Source organism: Dreissena polymorpha, chromosome 4 (genome assembly GCF_020536995.1).
Source record: "Dreissena polymorpha isolate Duluth1 chromosome 4, UMN_Dpol_1.0, whole genome shotgun sequence".
Lineage (NCBI taxonomy): Eukaryota > Metazoa > Mollusca > Bivalvia > Myida > Dreissenidae > Dreissena > Dreissena polymorpha.
In genome coordinates this window covers 89,988,656-90,010,602 of record NC_068358.1, presented here as the reverse complement: position 1 = coordinate 90,010,602, position 21,947 = coordinate 89,988,656, and the positions used below count along the sequence as shown (strand labels likewise).

The 21,947-nt window shown below is 38.1% G+C and overlaps 1 protein-coding gene across 2 annotated transcripts in view; it reads left to right on the top strand.

Moving 5' to 3' along the window:
- The window catches only part of LOC127879335 (golgin subfamily A member 1-like), a 40,161-nt gene extending 20,901 nt beyond the window's left edge, over window positions 1-19,260 (top strand). For both annotated transcript variants that reach the window (XM_052426116.1, XM_052426115.1), the window contains exons 17-21: window positions 2,041-2,233; window positions 2,881-3,062; window positions 3,859-3,969; window positions 13,675-14,184; window positions 15,190-19,260. In XM_052426116.1, coding sequence (XP_052282076.1) covers window positions 2,041-2,233; window positions 2,881-3,062; window positions 3,859-3,969; window positions 13,675-14,184; window positions 15,190-15,354 — 1,161 coding nt within the window. In that variant the 3' untranslated portion in view covers window positions 15,355-19,260. The remainder of the gene's footprint in view (window positions 1-2,040; window positions 2,234-2,880; window positions 3,063-3,858; window positions 3,970-13,674; window positions 14,185-15,189) is intronic.
- The last annotated feature ends 2,687 nt before the right edge of the window (window positions 19,261-21,947 follow it).

Sequence of the window (21,947 nt, the reverse complement as noted above, 5' to 3'; positions counted from 1 at the left end):
TTTGTGACCGCCTTTTGTCTGTCATCAGTTGTGGTTGGTCAACATATGCCTTGTTAACACTCTAGAGGCGACATTTATTGTACGATCTTTATTAAATTCGGTCAGAAGATATGTGCCAATGATGGCTTGGACATTTCCAAAAGGTTCTAGTAGCTTGAAAAACATGGCTGCCAGGTGGGGGAGCATTTTTCCTTATCTGGCTACAGTAAAACCTTGCTAACACTCTAGAGGCCATATTTATGCCCCCCTTCGAAGGAGAGGGGGTATATTGTTTTGCACATGTCGGTCCGTCGGTCGGTCCGTCCTTCCACTAGATTGTTTCTGGATGATAACTCAAGAACGCTTAGGCCTAGGATCATGAACCTTCATAGGTACATTGATCATGACTTGCAGATGACCCCTATTGATTTTCAGGTCACTAGGTTAAAGGTCAAGGTCACGGTGACCCGAAATAGTTAAATGGTTTCCGGATGATAACTCAATAACGCTTATGCCTAGGATCATGAAACTTCATAGGTACATTGATCATGACTCGCAGATGACCCCTATTGATTTTCAGGTCACTAGGTCAAAGGTAAAGGTCACGGTGACCCGAAATAGTAAAATGGTTTCCGGATGATAACTCAAGAACGCTTATGCCTAGGATCATGAAACTTCAAGGTCATTTGAAAAAAAAGTTATGAGCTATTGTCATCACCTTGGCGTCGGCGTCCGGTTAAGTTTTGTGTTTAGGTCCACTTTTCTCATAAAGTATCAAAGATATTGCATTCGAACTTGGTACACTTACTTACTATCATGAGGGGACTGGACAGGCAAAGTTAGATAACTCTGGCGTGCATTTTGACAGAATTATGTGCCCTTTTTATACTTAGAAAATTGAAAATTTGGTTAAGAAAAAAGTATACTTTTTGCATTTGGGAATATAGCCAAATTTCGGCTATAAAATCGGGCCAAAAAAGAAACCTGCCTAGAATCATGAAACTTCATACGTACATTGATCATGACTGGCAGATAACCCCTATTGATTTTCAGGTCACTAGGTCAAAGGTCACAGTGACTCAAAACAGTAAAATGGTTTCCGGATGATAACTCAAGAATACTTAGGCCTAGGATCATGAAACTTCATAGGTACATTTATCATGACTTGCAGATGACCCCTATTGATTTTCAGGTCACTAGGTCAAAGGTCAAGGTCACAGTGACTCGAAATAGGAAAATGGTTTCCGGATGATAACTCAAGAACGCGTACGCCTAGGATCACAGTGACAAAAAACGTATTCACACAATGGCTGCCACTACAAATGACAGCCCATATGGGGGGCATGCATGTTTTACAAACAGCCCTTGTTTTAAAGATGAAATTTTGATAAAGTGAAGATAATTTTAACTTATCAAAAAACCCATCAGAGAATGATAATTCCAATACCATTGTTCTTTCACTTAGTGGGTTGCTTATTGCAAGGTTAATACAAAAATCATGTCAGATATCTTCACAATACTGACTCAAGCTCTGACAAGTTTTTGTTCAGTAGGCTAAGTTTATGTCCTGATGTTAAGTTTATGTCCTGAGGTTTAGTTTATGTCCTGAGTTTAAGTTTATGCCCTGAGGTTAAGTCATAAGACGCTGCCTTGCTTTGTGTCTGTTTTTATCAGAATAAGCAGAAATGAATCACATTCTCTTTAAGGGACCTCCGTTATATGATGTTTTTTATTTCAACATTCAGGCTTACTGGACTGGTCATGTGAATGTGATGTAAGAATATTTTATCCTCGTTCTTGACAAACTGGGCTTACTGCTTGTGGGTAAAGTATCACCTAGCCTGAACAGGCTAATCAGTGACAACACTTCTGTCCAAAACTTGATTTTTCTCTAAGAAAATACTTCCTTTTAACAAAAAATACAATAAAAGCGGAAACTGTTGTTCCACTAAGCCTGTGCTTACTGCACAGTCTAATCTGGGGCAACATTTTTAGCACATGCATTTAGCCCAGTTTGCACAGAACGAAGCTTATTTATTCCTGGCTGGTGCCCCTTTTCAGTCCAGATTATCAGCTCTCGAGTCTGACCATGCGGCCCTAAGGGCTCTGCTCTCCAGCAAGGAGAAGCATGGTGCAGAGCTGAGCTCCCATCGACAGCTGCTCGTGGAGGAACTGAAGATCACCCAGGAGAAGCTGGAGAGGGCGCATGAGAGAGAGAAATCAAAATCAGCTGAACTGCTCGAGTGCAATAAAGGTTTGGTGCAATCATGAAGGATTTAAGAGTTTGCTGAACGTTTACGTGGCCTATTATAAGGCCATTTTAAGTTAACAATTAGCAAATATGCAGAATCCATGCTCCTTTTTGACGGACTCAAAAAGAGCAAGGGTTGAAGGTGGGAGTGGGTTGGTGTGCAATATGTTATAGCAGAGTGAAGTTGATTTCATTTTATTTTGGTTTTTGAACAGTGTACAATATATTAAATCATCTTTGGATAATTCCAAATTAAATGTTTTAAATTTCAAAGTTGTATGTTAAGGTTAAGTGTTGATCAGCCCCCATTGGCACCAGCAGGTTGCTTTCTTGTTTTGGATGCCCCAATCCCAGGCGTCATTTGAGCGCTGCTCTTTGAAAACTGCTGTTAATGCATAAATTCATAATTTATCGTCCCCAATTAGATGCACAGGCCAATCAGGGATTACTCTATCTGCTTTGATGGAATTTTTTGTTTAAAAGAAGTCTCTACTTAGCAAAAATTTAGTCTAGGCAGAAAATGTAATAGGAAGTGTCTCCCAGAGGAGCCTCTGCAAGCAGCACAGGCTTATTCGAGGTGATACTGAACACACTTGCATTAAGCACGGTTTTCCCAGATACCGACTCATATGGATTCTTATCACTCGCAGAGAAGGACGAGTTCATGATGCGTAATGCCCAGCTGTCCCAGCAGCTGACCAGCCTGCAGCAGTCGTCCCAGGATGACAGGCGGGGCCTGGAGGCTGAGAAAGCTGCCTTGGAGGGGGAGCTTGCAACTAAGGCGGAGACTGAATCTCGCTTGAGTGACAGGTGTCGGCAGCTGCAGTCGCAGGTGGGTTAAAGTGTGCATTATTTGTTCTCCCAAACCCCTCCTAGATAATAATTGTTCTGGCAAAGTATCAAACATTGTGGGGCTCACAGCTCATGAAAACTTAGGAACATTTTCCATACTTTTGAGAGAAAACTTTAAACTGAAAAATGCAATTCTTTGTGTATAAAACAAAAAAAAAAGAGCATACAAGTGCCATTAGAACCTTTTGGCTGAAGCACAAAGCCATCATTGAAAAACAAATCCAATACTATGTAATACGAACACATGTATCAAATGAATATTTTTATTGATTGTCTAAATGGTCGTACCATATTTGATTCAATCAATCAAAAAGCAGGTCCAAAATGGAAGTTAGATTCATACTCTTTGAATTTTACGAAATTAAATGGTTGTTCCCGATTTTTTGGGCACTTTTGATGATTTTACTCACGCATTTTGTGTATGACATAAATTGCAACTTGACTTTTTACAATGTCTGTGATATGATTTGATTTATTTGCAATATTCTGTCCTCCTAAGAGCACTGGATAATGATTTTTAGTGATCAACCAAATAGCTCCATAAAGCACAACATTATTGTTTGTGATTAAGCTCTTATATGTCCTTCATCAAAGATGTCAGGTTATATTGGTTTGATATTATCAATTGCTCAGTCAATTTCTCACTTTGTTGACAACTTGAGCATAAGTTCCTTTAGATTCCTTACAAAATGCTTTTAATATGTGCAGTAAACTGCTCTGTATGTCATCTCTCGTAGACTATTGAATTTCCATCACGTTGGTTATCTTCCCTACAGGTGGAAGAGTTGTCTACCATTCACACTGATCATGTGACCAACTCAGAGCAGCTTCGGGAGCTGGAGCAGACAGTTGTCTCCCTTGAAGATCAGCTCGCTGAGAAAAACAAGGTGGGAGATTTGTGTAGTGCAAATATTACTAACACACTAAAGCTTATCCATTTATTATTATTATGTTGATGCAAGCTTCCTTTATGGGAATGTTGAAAAACTATTTGTTTAATATTAAGACATTGTGAAAGCCTTTTAAAATGTCAAAATTGCAAACCTTTCTCACTGATTAAAGACCCATATTTGCTAAACTATTGACTAGAGAAAAACAAAAATGAGTTATCATGAAACTGTATTTTTCGAATGTACAAATAACTTGCCATGTCATGCAAATGTTATGCAATATGCAGCCAGGGTATGTCCAATTCACATTTGGGCTGTCTGGTCTTACCCTCTGTGTCAATTAGACTAAAACACTTTGCGCGAGTTAATAGCAGGTTGCGCAAACCTCTATGGAGCTATGCATTTAGTGCCCAATGTTCTTTAAAATTGATGAGAACATTGATTCAAATGATTTCTGGGATGAGTTTGAAACTGGGTCAAGTAGAGACTAAAGTAAGGTCATTAGAAAAAGCTTGTGAACAGTTAAGTTGCCACATTTATTGTCCAATCTTTATGAAACTTGGTCAGAATAATTGTGCCAATAATATATCTGCCAAGTTTGATATTGGGTGACATTGGCTCAAAAATCAGGTCACTATATTATATTTAAAAGAACGCTTAGGTATGCTCTAGGTGCCACATTTCTTGCCTTAAGGTCATTTAACTTGGTCCGAACATGTTCCAAAAATGTCTCCACAGAGTTTGAAACTGGGTCAAGTGGGATCAAAAACTTGTCACTAGGTCAAATCAAACAAAAAGAATGTGAAGGCTCTAGGGGCCACATTTGTTACCCAATATTCATGAAGCTTTGTCAGAATGTGTGCCTCAAAGGTATCTATTCCAAGATCGAAAGTTGTCATATTGGGTCAAAAACTATGACATTATGTTATATTCATCAAACAGCTTATAAACTCTTTAGAAGTCTTGTTTGCATGAGCAAAATACATAAAACTGTAATAAACATTTCTTTTAATTATTTCTCCAACGAGTAAGATATGTTTTACCCCCATACAAAATCTGGCAAAATGAGGCAAGGTTATGTTTCTACAGTTAAACTATTTAAAAAAAATTAAGCCACGTTTTTTACCCATTCATCATGAAACTTGCTCAGATCTGAAATGCATTTTTAGCTCATCTATTTTATTTTTTTTAAATATGAGCTACTGTCATCACCTTGGCGTTGGCGTTGGCGTTGGCGTTCGGTTAAGTTTTGCGTTTAGGTCCACTTTTCTCAGAAAGTTTCAATGCTATTGCATTCAAACTTGGTACACTTACTTACTATCATGAGGGGACTGGGCAGGCAAAGTTAGATAACTCCGGCGTGCATTTTGACAGAATTATGTGCCCTTTTTATACTTAGAAAATTGAAAATTTTGGTTAAGTTTTGTGTTTAGGTCCATTTTATTCCTTAAGTATCAAAGCTATTGCTTTCATACTTGCAACACTTACTAACTATCATAAGGGGACTGTGCAGGCAAAGTTATGTAACTCTGACTGGCATTTTGACAGAATTATGTGCCCTTTTTATACTTAGAAAATTGAAAATTTTTATTAAGTTTTGTGTTTAGGTCCACTTTATTCCTACAGTATCAAAGCTATTGCTTTTATACTTGCAACACTTATTAACTATCATAAGCGGACTGTGCAGGCAAAGTTATGTAACTCTGTCTGGCATTTGGACGGAATTATGGGCCCTTTATACTTAGAAAATTGAAAATTTGGTTAAGTTTTGTGTTTTGGTCCACTTTACTCCTAAAGTATAATAGATATTGCTTTCATACTTGGAACACTCGCAAACTATCATAAGGGGACAGTAAAAGGACAAGTTGGATAACTCTGGTTGTCATTTTTACGGAATTATGGCCCTTTTTTTACTTAGTAACTTTGAATATATGGTTAAATTTTGTGTTTCGATCCACTTTACTTCTAAAGTATCAAGGCTATTGCTTTCAAACTTCAAATACTTTTATGCTATCATGAGGTTACTGTACCTGGCAAGTTGAATTTTACCTTGACCTTTGAATGACCTGGACTCTCAAGGTAAAATTATTAAATTTTGCTAAAATTGCCATAACTTCTTTATTTATGACTAGATTTGATTGATACTTTGACAAAGCTATTTTTACCTGACATACCACAACAGACTCCACCCAAACCATCCCCCGTGCCCTCCCCCCCCCCCCCCCGAATCCCCCCCCCCCTATTTTTTTTTTTTTTTTAAGATCATCTCACAAATGACCACCACACCCTCCTACTATACCCCCCCACCCCCTCCCATTTTTTTTTTGAAACGGTTAAAAAACAAATATTTATTTTTATTATTTTATTTTTGAAATACCGTCCAACCATCGCACCCAAGAATCCCCTCCCCAACACCCTCCGCCCTAATTTTTTTTTGTTTTTAAGATCATCTCACAAATGACCACCATACCCTCACACTATACCCCCCCCCCTCCCACCACCCCCCCCCCCCCTCAATTATTTTTTTTGAAACAAATAAAAAACAGAAATAATATTTATTTTTAATTATTTTATTTTTGAAATACCGTCCAACTATCGCACCCAAGAATCCCCCCCCCCCCGGAAAAAAGAAAAAAATAATTTTTTGTTTGCATTTTTTTTCCGCATTTTTGGAAGATAATGTAATAAATGTCCACACCCCCACACTATACACCCCTCTTCACTCCACACCTCCCTCCTTTGTGATTGAAATTGAGAGTCCCTTTACCTTTTAAAAGAACATAGATGAGCGGTCTGCACCCGCAAGGCGGTGCTCTTGTTGTTGTTTAGGTTTCTTGGCTGAGTTCACAAATTATTTTGATTGAAACTGAGCTAAAACTAATTTTAATTTTATAAATACATACCTGCTATCCCTAGCTATACCTTTCTAGGTGTGTTAGCTTCTCCAGAAATCTTCAAGTGCCGGAATTCGGCCACCTTTGCTACTGAAAACAGATTCAGGTTAAACATAGTACAATGTAACCTAACCGGAAATCAAGAACTGTAACTCATCTTACTTTTCTGGAGACACACCGTGCAGATCGCCATTTTCTATCGGCTTTAAATTTGAACTTTTAGTTCAATTCTGCGTGGTGGAATTGGGTTTGAAATTGATGAATTGTATAAATTATCGTTTCTGCTTCATTCAGAAATCTTTTCTTGTATTATTTTGTTGATAATTCATTGTTTTTCACTTTTTGCCGGATTTTTCCATGTGCTCATGATTTGAGCACGAGGATTTCGTGATTTTTGTCAATAAGTTATTGACAATTTTGTACATTGTAAATACTTTGTTCAACTGAGTATTTCAGTTATTTTGTTCTTTTAACATTGTTTTCTTACGCGGGTTCTCTTCTTTTTCTACTTTCAGAATAAGAATGAGTTTACAAACTAGAGATTCGTGTGGGCACATTAAGGCTTCGTGGGATTCCCACAAGACTTGTTTGTCATGCACTAATTGTTCCTTTGAACATAAATGCTCTGTTTGTAGTGCCTGAGACGATGCGACGTGGCAGAAAGCAATCCGTCGCAGAACGTTTTTTAAGCAGAAAACGTACAGACGAACCTTCATCAGATGAGAAATTCCCGGTGACTTTACAGCAGACGTCAGATGATCAATTGCAGCATCAGTCACCGCGTATAACTTTAATTGTTTTCAGCTTTGCTGGGTGTTCTGTACCTGCTCATGTACATGAGCACGTATTTATCGTGATCTTCATCAATAGGTAATTGAGAAGATTTGTACTGTGTAAACATTCTTCTCATGTGTTACAAGATCGTGCATAGCGTGTTCTAATACATTGACATAATGTTTATCATTTGCCATTGTGTGCAATAATGATTTTACTTTCCATATGAAAATCTTAATTATGGTCATTTGAATTTTCATCTGTTTGAATTAAACTTTGTTTAATTTATGATCTTCGGCAGTCGTATTATATGTTATAGGTACTATTGACTTTCTCTTTTATAATAATAATAAGAGAATGTTAATTAATTTCATTATGGGCAAATAACGATTTTATGTACCGTATGATAATCTGGTCTGTGACCAGTTTATTGTTGAGTATGTTTTGCTCTTGTCTTTCATATAGTCGACTACATGATGGTCGCAGATACAAGCGTGGATTAATACCCGGTGACTTTGAAGACCACAGATGACATGTTGCAGCATCAGTCACCGGGTATCAGGCAAGATGGCGATCGTACTTTACATCGCTAAGACGATCAACATCAGACCATATGGCGACAACCGTCAGCCGGTCTTTGCCTGATGGCATTGGTCAAGGACATCGACAAATGCGAGACCAATTGGCACCCGCCATACAGTCATTATCCGGTGACAAATGCTGGTCATGTCATGACCAGTACGTCACCGGGTACCGGATTGGTCCGGGCAACGACCGGTCCGGTCACCGGTCAACGGAGACTGGTCCGGTCACCAGTCCAACCAACCGGTCATCGGTCATCTGTTACTGATGACCGGTCCGACCCACCGGGCACCGGTCATCGGTTACTGATGACCAGTCCGACTTACCGGTCACTGGTCATCTGTTACTGTTGACCGGTCCGGTCACCGGTCAGTACTACTGGTCACCGGTCAATACTACCGACCGGTCACCAGACACCGGTCAACATGCACCGATCATTAACCGGTCAACAGTTGCTAGTCACCGGTCAACGATCAGAAACAGACGTTCTTCTTCATCGGATTATTCCACTTCTTCGTCGTCGAATGCACATTCGTCGTCGACTAGTTCCGATTATAGAGGTAGACGTCGGACATGCTCTTATTCATCGATCAGTCCTCATTCCCGTCATCATTATCGGTCATCTTGATCATTACGGAAACGATACTCGAGGAGACGTTATTCCCGTCATAGCTTTTCTAGCTCTCGGCGTCGTAGTCGTTCTAGATATCGGCATCACAGGAATAAAGGTCGTAGACAAGCTTCACTGAAGCATTGTCGTTCTGACTTTTATGATCGGCACATTACTATCCTATTTCTGATTATAATGTCTCCTTACCCTATGCACCAGTTCCCATTGTGATGTCAACACATGTTGCATTGACTGATCCGATTTCACAACCCTTCAATTCTGGTGTTCATCTCACCACAACGGCTGTTTTTCTGCACCGAGGGTATCTACTACTATTCCTAGTCGGAACCCCCCGGCTGCTACTCCGTCTTTGCGTGACACATGGGATCAAGATTCCTTTGGACAATATGTACCTGTCACTTCTGTTAATTCACCGTCTATTTTTCGGTTTTAATTATCAGTGTTTCGACTTTGCGGATAGTAATTCTTCGTTACCAGAGAACCATCATTTGGTGCATGATACTCCTCCTATCATTCCTACCACTGACTACGGTCGAGAATTGGCAACATCAGTCATCGGGTATAGGGCAAGATGGAGATCGTACTATGCTAACTTTGTTAGAAAGTCGATCAACATCATACCATATTGTGACAACCGTCAGCTGGTGAATTCCCGATGGCATTTGTTAAGGACTACGACCAATGCCGGACCATTTGGCAGCCGCCATACGGTCATTGCCTGGTGACAACACTGGTCTTAGCATGACCGGTACGTCATCGGGTAACGGACCGGTCACTGGGGACCGGTCCGCTCACCGGTCTCCAGGGACCGGTCCGGTCACCGGTCTAGGGTCCGGTCACCGGTCATCTATCAACAGTGACCGGTCCGGTCACCGGTCAATACTGCCGGTCACTGGTCAGTACTACCGGACACCGGTCATCGATCAAGAAGAGACATCAATCATTATCATCGGATTATTCCTCCTCTTCTTCTTCTTCAAAGGCATCTGGGTCGTCAACTAGTACGGGCAATAGAGGTAGACGTCGTACACGATCTCCTTTATCGAGTAGCCCTCATTCACGGCGTCGAAATGATCGATACCGATCATCTCGAGACTCTAGGAGACGTTACTCTACGAAACGTCGTTCCCATCGCAGCCGATCTGTTTCTCGGCATCGCAGGAATAAGCTCGTCATCATGCTTCACGTAGACAGTCTCGCTCTGACTACTCGTATCCTACACATTACTATTCTGATTGTAATGTTGCGGTACCCTATGTACCAGATCCAGTTTCCATTTCATTATTAACAAATGTTGCTATGACTGGTACTACTTCGCAGATTTTGCCGTCTGGTGTTTGTCTCACCACTACGGATACTTACTCTGCACCACGGGTATCTGCTACGCTACCTATTCGGGTACCTCGTGCTCCGGCACCGTCGAATCCGGACACGTTATGGTTTCAAGATTCTTCTGGGCAATTCGTACCGGTCAATCCTGATAATTTACCGTCTTCTTACGGTTTTAATTATCAGGGGGTTGATTTGGTAGATGGTCATTCATCATTACCAGATACTCGCAATCTGGTGCATGATACTAGGCCTTGTATTTCCAGTTCTGTTTCCGCTGATTCTTTGCACACTGCTGGTGTTGTAGACAATGAGGCAGATTCCAATGATGACACGGATCAAATATTGTCATCAATTAATCGGATCTATTTTTTTTATATTTTAAAATCTTGGTGATGATTATTGCCCAAGACCTGCGGAGATGTCTACTTATTCGACGATCTCTATCACGGAAAAATTTGTCCTTACATTTGATCCCAACAGGCTTTCTAAGGATGCTTCTTGCATTGATACACGCCTTCCTTGTGGTTCTACTGTTTTATCAGTATTTCAATCGTTAGAATCAGCTAATAAGACCATTCCAAAACGATGAGAACTGTGGAAAGTACCTAAGGATTTATCTAATCCTAAGCATAATGAATGGACTAGAAGCTACAACCCTCTATGCTTGTTAGAATTGGTCTTCGGACAATCTGTTATCGCAGATTTCAAATCTTCCGGAGTTAATACCAAGACTCTTGTGTGATGTTGTCAACAGACAACACATCAGTTGTGACTTACATTCAGGCACAGGGGGAAAACATTCTCACTCGCTGTATCTGGAAACCAAGGAATTACTTGTTCTTTGCAAGACGCTCAACATTTTTCTTCTAGCCTAATATGTTCCAGGTCGTTTCAACGCCCTGGCGGATGGTTGTCTCGCAAACACCAATAACTTCCATCGGAGTGGACACTTCATCAGGAAGTGACCAATATTTTTCTCATGTTTGGTTATCCTATGGTCGACCTATTTGCAACCAGACACAATCACAGACTCCCTCTGTATGTGAGTCCGGTTTACGATCCAGAAGCGTGTTCAGTAGACGCGTTTTTGTTCGATTGGGACCAACTGGACGCTTACGCTTATCTCTCATTCTGATTCTCCAAATATTGGCGAAAATCAGGGTGAGTTTGTGTAGCATAATCCTGATCGCCCCTTGGTGGCCCAAAAGATCGTGGTTCAATGATCTTCTCAGTCTCCTGTACGATTATCCCAGGACACTTCCTCACAGATCAGATCTTCTGTCTCAAGAGGCAGACTTCATGCAGATCCAGGAATGTTCCACTTACACGTCTGGCCGTTATTAGGCAACCTCTGCAGGAGAAACGCTTTTCTGTCAGGGCTTCAACCATCGTTGTTTCTGCAAGTAGAAAGTCCACTAGAGCAGTCTAAGATGCTCGAGGTAAACTCTTCTCTAATTGGTGTATTCGAGGGAAAATTGATCCCCTCAATCCTTCTGCTAGACGCATAGCCGATTTTCTCATCTATCTTTTTGATGATAAGATATTTTCTCTAAGCTCCATCAAAAGATATAGATCTATGATTTCGCATACATTGGCATTTACTAAATCATCACAAGTCTGTGCTGATCCAGCGATTTCGGAACTGATTCGATCTATGGCTCTTAAACGTCCTGTTTCTCGTACACTTGTGCCTAAATGGGATTTGGCTTGTGTTCTTGATTCTCTAGATCAAGATTCTTTACAGTTTCTATCCTTGAAGACAGTTTTCCTTCTTACTATGGCTTCAACCAAAAGGAGAAGAGAAATTCATGCTCTGTCTATCGAGAATGGTCATCTTCGTTTTGATTCCTCAGATGGATCTGTAACTTTGTTATGTCAGCCAGGATTCCTTGCTAAATATCAACTCCCTTCTATGACTTCTATCCTTTCAAAGTTCCAAGTCTTTCTAATGGGGATGTGTCTGCGGCTTCGATTTCTCGTTGGGTAGCCTCGACTATGAAGAAGGCGTATTCATCTCTCTCATCTAGGGATTTATCCCTTTTTAAGATCAGACCGCATGAATTAAGAGCTCTTTCGGCTTCGTGGACGTATATTAATAATGTTCCACTTTCTGAAGTGCTTCAAGCTGCTTTCTGGAGGAATCCGACCACCTTTTCCTCATTCTATCTTCGTTCGCTTGAGTGTCAACAGTACAATTTATATATGTTGGGTCCTCTTGTGGTTGCTCAAACGCTAGTTTCTTCCATGGGGTAAATGTACTGGTCCTATTCAGAAACTTAGTACAATTCTGTACTAACGAAGATTGTATGAGGACACATTTCTACTATCCCTGGCTGAAAAATCTGATTATGGGTTTTTGTTGTGATGGGAAAATATAACGAGAACCTCTCGCCACAGCTACAAAATCAGCTAGGGATAGCCGGTATGTATTTATGACATTTAAACAAATTTTCTTTAAATAAAATTCATTTTAATTATTCAATACTTACCTGCTATCGGTAAGTCCCACCTCCCAACCCCGCTCATCGTTTTATATTTTCATAATTGTATGAAAAGTAAGATGAGTTACGGTTCTTGATTTCCGGTTAGGTTACATTGTACTATGTTTAACCTGAATCTGTTTTCAGAAGAAAAGGTGGCCGAATTCCGGCACTTGAAGATTTCTGGAGAAGCTAACCCACCTAGAAAGGTATAGCTAGGGATAGCAGGTAAGTATTTAATAAATAAAATGAATTTTATTTTAAGAAAATTTGTTTTGATTTGGTCAAAAACTTTCCTTCTATGTATTGGAGCTGTTCTCTTTAAAAGTCTATTGCGAAAGCTAATAAGACTGCTTGCTCAGAACAGTTAGATCCTGGGTGTCTTAGGTGAGCACCTAAGGGCTATTGACTGTTTTGTTCAAACATGTATCAGATATAATGCTTTTCAAAACAATTTCAGACTTTTCTGCTCACAATGGATTTGTTGGCTTTAAACAAGAGACTTTATGACCCGAGTCTGCAACACAGTGATAATGCTGTATAATGATGTAAATGCAGTGCAGATGTGGCGCCACTTCTTAATTTGTTTTTTTTTAATTTGCCATATATGTATTGTGTTGCGTTTTTTTACCAACACTATAATAACACATTATGTGGTGGATGAATCAGTTTCTTTTTACAACCCAAATATTTATATTTAATTTAACGCCGTGCTAAACTCTTGATTGAGTTTACGCTACCTAATAAACTGATTTTGAAAAGTGAAGAAAGCTGTTTGGCTCATTTTACAAATTAAGTGCGCCTTGGTGAACATTACCATTCTTGGATACACAATACATTTTATAACTCTAAAGGTGTGGTAATTGTAAATAAATGCATTTGCCATCGATGCTTGTGTGATTTTCAATCTGTCAAGTCACTTATACAAAATCAAATTAAATCTTATAACATGCTAAGCTGCATGGTAGGAATGCACATTGACTGGTAGTTTTTCCCATGCACGTTTCAGGCATTGAAGAAACAAGAACAGCGTCTCAATGATTTAAAGAAAACTTTACAACGGGAATTGAAAGTGCAATCTTTACCAAATGATGAACCAATAGACGCAAAAATTGTTGCAGTTACCCCTCCCATGCCCCGCAAAAACTCTATAGGTCGGGAAAATCCAAAACGTTCTCATAGACATTTGTCATACGATCAAAGTCCTATACCGGGAGATCCAGTGAATGATTCAACACAGGGGCATAGCAATTCATACGCTCAACATGACTTCTTTGTTGGGCAAAACACACTTTTCAACCAGAGGACAGGATATGGTCATGGTGCTAATAGTGACTACCATGCGACAATATTAGTGAATGACAGCCAGTCTGCGTCGTCACGAGGTGCCTACAGTGTTCAGTCAAGTGGGAGACAGTCAGATCGACGCGAGTTCGATATGCAGCATTTAGAAAAGGACGTTAATTTTCAGTATCTCAAACATGTGGTGATGAAGTTTATGCTGAGTAGAGAACATGAGGTGAGTCAGACGTGAATGATATAGCAATTTACCTAAACAGATTTGTTATACATCCTGATATAAATTAATGGGTGTATACTGGAATCACCATGGACATCTGTTGGACTGTTATTTTCCGATCATCATGAAACTTGGTCAGAAGATTTGTCCCAATTATATCTTGGATGAGTTCGAAAATGGTTTTGGTTGCTTTAAAAACATGGCCACCAGGGGCGGGGCATTTTTCCTTATATGGCTATATATGGCTAAAGTAAAACCTTGTTAACACTCTGGAGGCCACATTTATTGTCCAATCTTCATGAAATTCGGTCAGAAGATTGGTCTCATTGATATCTTGGATGAGTTCGAAAATAATTATGTTTGCTTAAAAAAAAACGGCTTCCAAGGGGCGGGGCATCTTTCCTTGTATGGCTATGGTAAAATCTTGTTAACACTCTAGAGGCCACATTTACTGTCCGATCTTCATGAAACTTGGTCAGAAGATTCATCCCGATAATATCTTGGATGAGTTCAAAAATGATGCCGGTTGGTTGAAAAACATGGCTGCCAGGGGGCGGGGCATTTTTCCTTATATGGTTATAGTAAAACCTTGTTAACGCTCTAGAGGCCGATTTTTATTTTCCGATCTTCGTGAAACTTGGTCAGAAGATTTGTCCCAATAATATCTTGTTGTCTCAGGTGAGCGACTTTGGGCCTTTCAGGCCCTCTTGTTTTATAAATCAAGACAAGCAAGTCAGAGTCTGAGTCAATTGTAGACTGCACATGGATTAACCTGTAAACATCGCCAAGCTTAGTAAATATGGTGACCTTGAGGTCAAGAGTTTTATCTCCATTGTGGGAGCATTCTTTACATCAACCCCAACGACACCAAGTACTCTACCCAAGAAGCAGACTTAATAGCTGTTGGCTTTTAATGCGATCCATCTGAAATAAATACTGTAAAATTAAAATTTCATGTAACATATTATGCATACCTTGTATAATACTTGAGCAATGTGGTTGCAGGCTATTCACCTGATCAAGGCGGTCTCACTGTTGCTGCGTTTCACCCCTGACGAACAAAAGCTGATCCGAGACACGTTGGAGTGGAAGATGTCATGGTTTGGTGGCTCACAGCCTCCTGCTGTGCTCAAGGGACAAACCAACAAGATCATTCCTCCATCATACTGATTATTGATTTATATTACACATGTATTATATAGAAATATTGTCTTGGAAATTCCTCCATCATACTCATTTTTGTGACCTAGGATAAATAATTCTTGCAGTAGAAATTCTTCTCTCATAGTTACTGTGAATTTAGGATAAAAATATTTGCTAAAAGGCTTTGTTTATTTTCTTCTTGCTTTGCTGAAAAGACAGGCCAAGAGTATTCTGCCCTCGTTTTAATTAGTATTTAGAAATCCTGGATGAACATATTTTTGGTTTTGATGCCCGGCTTGGCTGTAGTGAAAAACGAAAAGCATCTCTCCCCAGTTCATATGGAGTCTTATTTGGAAAGGTAGGAGCGAGAAAGACCATTATTTTACTCATGCTGAATAGAACAAAAAGTGGGGTTTAATACTGTTTGGAAAATTATGCTGTTTTGAAAGGGTCGATCACAAAGAGCATTGTTTAAACCCAATGAATGTATTGTGTTAATATGATGATAGATAATTTAAAACTTTTTTTATTTTACTCAATCCATTTTCGAATTAAGGGTTTAATTGTTTTGATGACTACTATCATTTCCCAGTGCCTGTAAGAAACTGAATTAAAGCTTAATTTACATGATTTGTTAAAGCAATTTTATATATTGTGATGAGACTTGGTCAGAATATGCACTGTGGCAATACCTTGGCTGTATTTGTTTCTGGGTCAGGTGCATACAAAACTAGGTCGCCAGGTCAAATTATTACAACGAGAGAGGCCACATGTATGACTCAATCTATATGAAAATAGATTAGAATATTTATCTGGACAATACTCAGGTTAAGGGTATCTGGGTCACCTACACCTATAAGCTAGGTCACTAGGTCAGATCTTTTAAAAAATATTTTCACTCTTGGGGCAATATTTATTCCTTAAGCTTGATGAAACTTGGTCAGTATGATTTTCTTGACAATATATAGGCAAAGTTTAAATATGGGCCAGATTGGTTGAAACACTAAGTCATCAGGTCAAATCTGATGTGGGGAAAACATTTTACCAATCTAGTGCCACATTTATCACTCAGATTAATGAAACTTGGTAAGAATGTTTATCTTGACAATATGAAGGTCAAGTTTCATTTTGAGATAAGTGTTGTCAAAAAGAGATCACCTGTTCAAGTCTTCAGCCATTGGTGGGAATGAACTCAGTTTAAGCTTTTTATTGCCATCATTGTTCTTGTTTTTATAGAATTCTTTTTCCCATTTATAGAGGAGCTCTTAACAGTTCCCATGTTTCAATGTTAAGCAGTTTGAAAATGATAGTGGATTGTTCTACAATATGTTTGCCAGATTTCTAGCAATTGTCCTTACAAGTCTTTTGTGAAACCTTATGAACACACTGCCTGCTGGGAACAATAAGTTCCTTGGGATCTTAGATGTGCCCCCATTAGGGCCTTTTTGCCCTATTGTTAAGTTTTATTTGCACTGTTGAACTAAATACACTTTGAAATCAATTTCATATTCACATCGTCAAGTTTTACAAACACTCTTCCCTATATTAAACACACTATACTGACTGATATACTGATGTTAAGATATTTGTAAGATATAGGCTTTTATGTTGTGGGTCATCTATAGGTTGTCAATAAAAACCGTCCAAATGTCTCTTGAAATCAATTATTCAGTACCAAAATGCATAATCTGTATATGGAATTGATCATGACGGAGAATAAATTTTAGTATAAATGTTGATTTATTTAAGCGATTTGGGTACACTTGTTACGCCCCAACCCCCGTAATAGATAAACACCTTAGAGTAGCGTGGTGTGATCCCCGAGCGGCAAGGGACTGATTTTTTCTATAATGATACTAGGGGCTGGACGCAAGCATTTATAAATAAAAGAACAAACACCATAATCACTTACGTATTTATTAATATTTTGAGTACGATTAGACCTAGTTAAGATATATCATACAGGTGTATTTCATTCACTAATCTATACCTTCAACGTACAAAATTAATTTAACATACCATCGAGCACGGAGACTCGGCTTCCATCGTGAATCGAACGCCCCGCAAACTAAACTATTTATGACGTCACTTTACACAGAGCGTTCTCAGGTAAAAACCGAGGGACACCGAAACTAATGAAAATACAGTTTAACAATCAGCGGTATTTAAACAGATAATAAAAATGTTTAAAGTAATCGAACAGAGTTAATATTCGGCATAAATATATATTAGTTTATATGTTTTCGATTACATGAACAAATTAATAGGCAAAGAGACATTTATCTTCTTAAAACAATGAAAAATATTAACCACATGAAATGGAGGTTACAACCCACTACAATTTTAACTGTGGCGAATTCGACAAGTTCGCAACACACTATTAACACGACAGTTTAACTAAGTTCAAATAACAGTAGGTCCATTTGTAACTAAAATGGCTTCCATTGCTTTAATTGTTAAGACTTTTTGTCGTTCTTGCTTGTTGAAAGCTCGACAAAGAAGCGACAATGGTTGAGTTTATGTGCGTGCATTGGTCCAAGCTTTTCACTATGTTACTTAGTCATAAATCTTGTAATTTTGTTATTAATTACGCAAAATGACCAGATGACATTTCTTGTGTCACCCTATCTACCTACATGGTACCTTTTTGGTCAAGATCACAGTTGAGATCAAAGGTCAAAGTTTACCTTAAAAAAAGCTTATCCTGACTGTAACTGTGTCATTCACCATGCTATTAAAATAACTTCACAAATATACACCATTAAAAGATGATGTGTTGCAGGTTTCATCTGTCTCCTTAACTCGAAAATCAAGGGCATACTTTAAGGGCCAAGGTTATATGTGGCAAAACCACTTTTTCCACTGTATCGTGTTCATCTCGAAGTTTTAAATAATGTACCACAAATGACTACGACCATAAGATGACGTGTAGCCTGTATTACCCGTCTTTTTATCACAATGATCAAGGTCACACCTAAGGTCAAAAATGAGCATCATGCTGCTGTTATAGAAGTTCAACATTATTGACAATGGGCTTGACATTTTGCAGAAAGGATTCTATTTTAGACATGTTCTTATTTCAAATGCATTATTTTGTTTCAGCTTTATTTATATATTTTTGTTATTTAGTATGTATTTAACTTAACTTACATTTTTATAACAAGAGACTAATAGTTGTGTTTGGAATTGGGTTTTGACTATACATGTAGATCTGTAAAGTTACATGTATTTAGGTCTCTAGAAATTCATTAAGAAAACTGATTGTGCACTATTCATTTAAAATGAAACCAGTTGATCTGAATTAACTATCATAAGTGTAAGATGACACGTCTATACATCTGCTACATGACATGTTTATACATCTGCAACATGACATGTTTATTCATCTTCAATATGATGGCTTAAATATCTGCACGACTACACTTTTATTCATCTGCAATATGTTATCATTTTAAGTTATCAATACATATTTTTAAAACAGATTACTGGTAGACGCTGAAAGATAAAAAAAAACGTTCAGATACATATAGACACAATTTTCTTTCTGCAACAAAAACAAGTAAACATGTTGGTATGTTCAGTTGGTAAACATGTTCATTATTATTTTCATTGAAGAGGACAATATTTGATTGATGGTATATCATACAGATTTTTAACTTATTATAACATTCCTCATTCATATTCGTATTATGTGTTTAACAAGAACATGTTGACATTGAAATTGTACACACTTGCGTAACAGGAATATGACTATTTCTATTATGTTTTGTTTTATATTTCGCGTGGGTAATCTGACTTGTTTTTAGTTCGTGAATTCCAGTTATGATTGGAGAGTGATAGTTGTAAATGACATGTAGTGATAGTTGTAAATGACATGTTTGTATAGTAGCTATTTATTGCACAGAGTATCTATATAAAATAATAAGCATTCTACACGGTGTGTGGTTCTTGTTCTATGTTCCATTTCAATGTATAAGAACGGAAATGAACTACGCATAAAATTGCCTCAGTTCATCATTGACTCACTTCAAATAAAGTCCCCGTATGTGCGTAGAACTGTACAAATTGTTCCAAAGTCAAAACAATATTGCGAAACCTCCTACATGAAGCAATCATATTCAAATGACCCATGTTGCAGACGTCTTTTTTTCAATATTGAAGTGTTGTTCACAAAGACATAAAATGACATTTAAATACAAAAAAAAAGTGTAAACAACTTTATTTATTTCCCCCAAGAATAATTCCCTTGTTATTTACATGATCAAACACGCATTTTGAATTCAAATGTTTAGGTAACCTCATCCTGATCACTGAAGGTACGGTGTAAACATACTGTTGCTCCACCATGAGTTGATTATAAACTATATACATCATTTCCAATTATTTTAACATATGTTTGCACAATTTAACTCTTTAAAATGAAAACTAGGTCACTCTAAATGTCATTGCTCACATGGGCAATGTGAACTCTTTGGGCCTAATTTCAGTCAGAACAATCTTTGAAGCAGGCACTCACACTCCACCTTTGTGATTGCTGTGGAGAGCTTTCCACAAGCAGCTCAACAACAATAGGTAAATTGATATCCCCTGCCAAATGCTTGCAAAGCAAAAATCTGTACACAACTACTAATAGAATCACTCATTTATAAACTTAAATAAAAGATTTGATGAAACCTATATAAAGCCCTGAAGACATTGCAGTTGTTCGCTATTACATAACCTCATACGCAACTCATTTTTCAAAATAAAGTTATCACTTTTTAAATCACGTCTAAAATAAACAAAACCCATTAAAAATTAATTGAAAGTGTGTCTTAACGCAAATGTCAAGAGGTGTGCACAGTTTAGTATTGTACGGATATTATAGAGATAACTTAAACGAAATAACAACATGTATCTTTTTAGACTTTCTGAAAGCATCCAAAATATGATGACAATTGTATTGTAAGAACCAATTAATATAAAATTATTTGCGATCACCATTTAATGAATATTGTTTGATTATTGAAAACCTATCACTTAATTTTAAAAAATACAATACAATCTTAAACAAGAGGGCCTGAAAGGCCCAAAGTCGCTCACCTGAGATAACAAGATATTATTGGGACAAATCTTCTGAGCAAGTTTCATGAAGATCGGAAAATAAATGTGGCCTCTAGAGTGTTAACAAGGTTTTACTATACCCATATAAGGAAAAATGCCCCGCCCCCTGGCAGCCATGTTTTTCAACCAACCGGCATCATTTTTTAACTCGTCCAAGATATTATCGGGATGAATCTTCTGATTAAGTTTCATGAAGATCGGACAGTAAATGTGGCCTCTAGAGTGTTTACAAGATTTTACTATAGCCATATAAGGAAAGTTGCCCCGCCTCTTGGAAGCCATGTTTTTCAAGCACACATGATTATTTTCAAATTAATCAACGATATCATTGAGACTAATCTTCTGACCAAATTTCATAAAGACTGAACAATAAATGTGGCCTCTAGAGTATTAACAAGGTTTTACTATAGCCATATATAGCCATATAAGGAAAAATGCCCCGCCCCCTGATGGCCATGTTTTTAAAGCAACCAAAACCATTTTCGAACTCATCCAAGATATTATTGGGACAAATCTTCTGACCAAGTTTCATGATGATCGAAAAATAAATGTGACCTTTTAAGAGTGTTAACAAGGTTTTACTATAGCCATATTAGAAAAAATGCCCCGCCCCTGTGGTGGCCATGTTTTTCAACCAACCGGCATCATTTTTGAACTCGTCCAAGATATTATTGGGATGAATCTTCTGACCAAGTTTCATGAAGATCAGACAATAAATGTGGCCTCTAGAGTGTTAACAAGATTTTACTATAGCCATATAAGGAAAAATGCCCCGCCCCTTGGCAGACATGTTTTTCAATCAAACGTAACCATTTTCGAACACATCCAAAATATAAATAAGAAAAATCTTCTGACCAAATTTCATGAAGATTGGACAATAAATGTGGCTTCTAGAGTGTTAACAACGTTTTACTATAGCCATATAAGGAAAAATGCCCCGCCCCCTGGCGGCCATGTTTTTCAACCAACCGGCATCATTTTCGAACTCGTCCAAGATATTATTGGGATGAATCTTCTGACCAAGTTTCATGAAGATCGGACAATAAATGTTGCCTCTAGAGTGTTAAAGGGGCCTTTTCACAGATTTTGGCATTTTTTAACTTATTCATTAAATGCTTTATATCGATAAATGTAAACATTGGATCGTAAAAGCTCCAGTAAAAAATCAAGAATTAAAGTAAAAAAAGGAAAAGAACATTGCCCGGACCAGGTTTCGAACCAGTGACCCCTGGAGTCCTGCCAGAGTCCTGAAGTAAAAACGCTTTAGCCTACTGAGCTATTCCGCCGAGTACACATATTTGACGTATTTTATACCTTATATAAGCAATCTTCGTAGTTTCACAAAATTTAACGACAAAAACAGAACTCTCCAAATTATTCAATCGTTTCGCGTTGCAACGCTTTATAATTTTTAAGTTTTAAAATCGTCAAAAGACGCATATAATGGCTATATTAGACCATGGTAAATGTTCAGTATTACTGTTTCCTCACAAATATCATAACTAAAACGAACATTT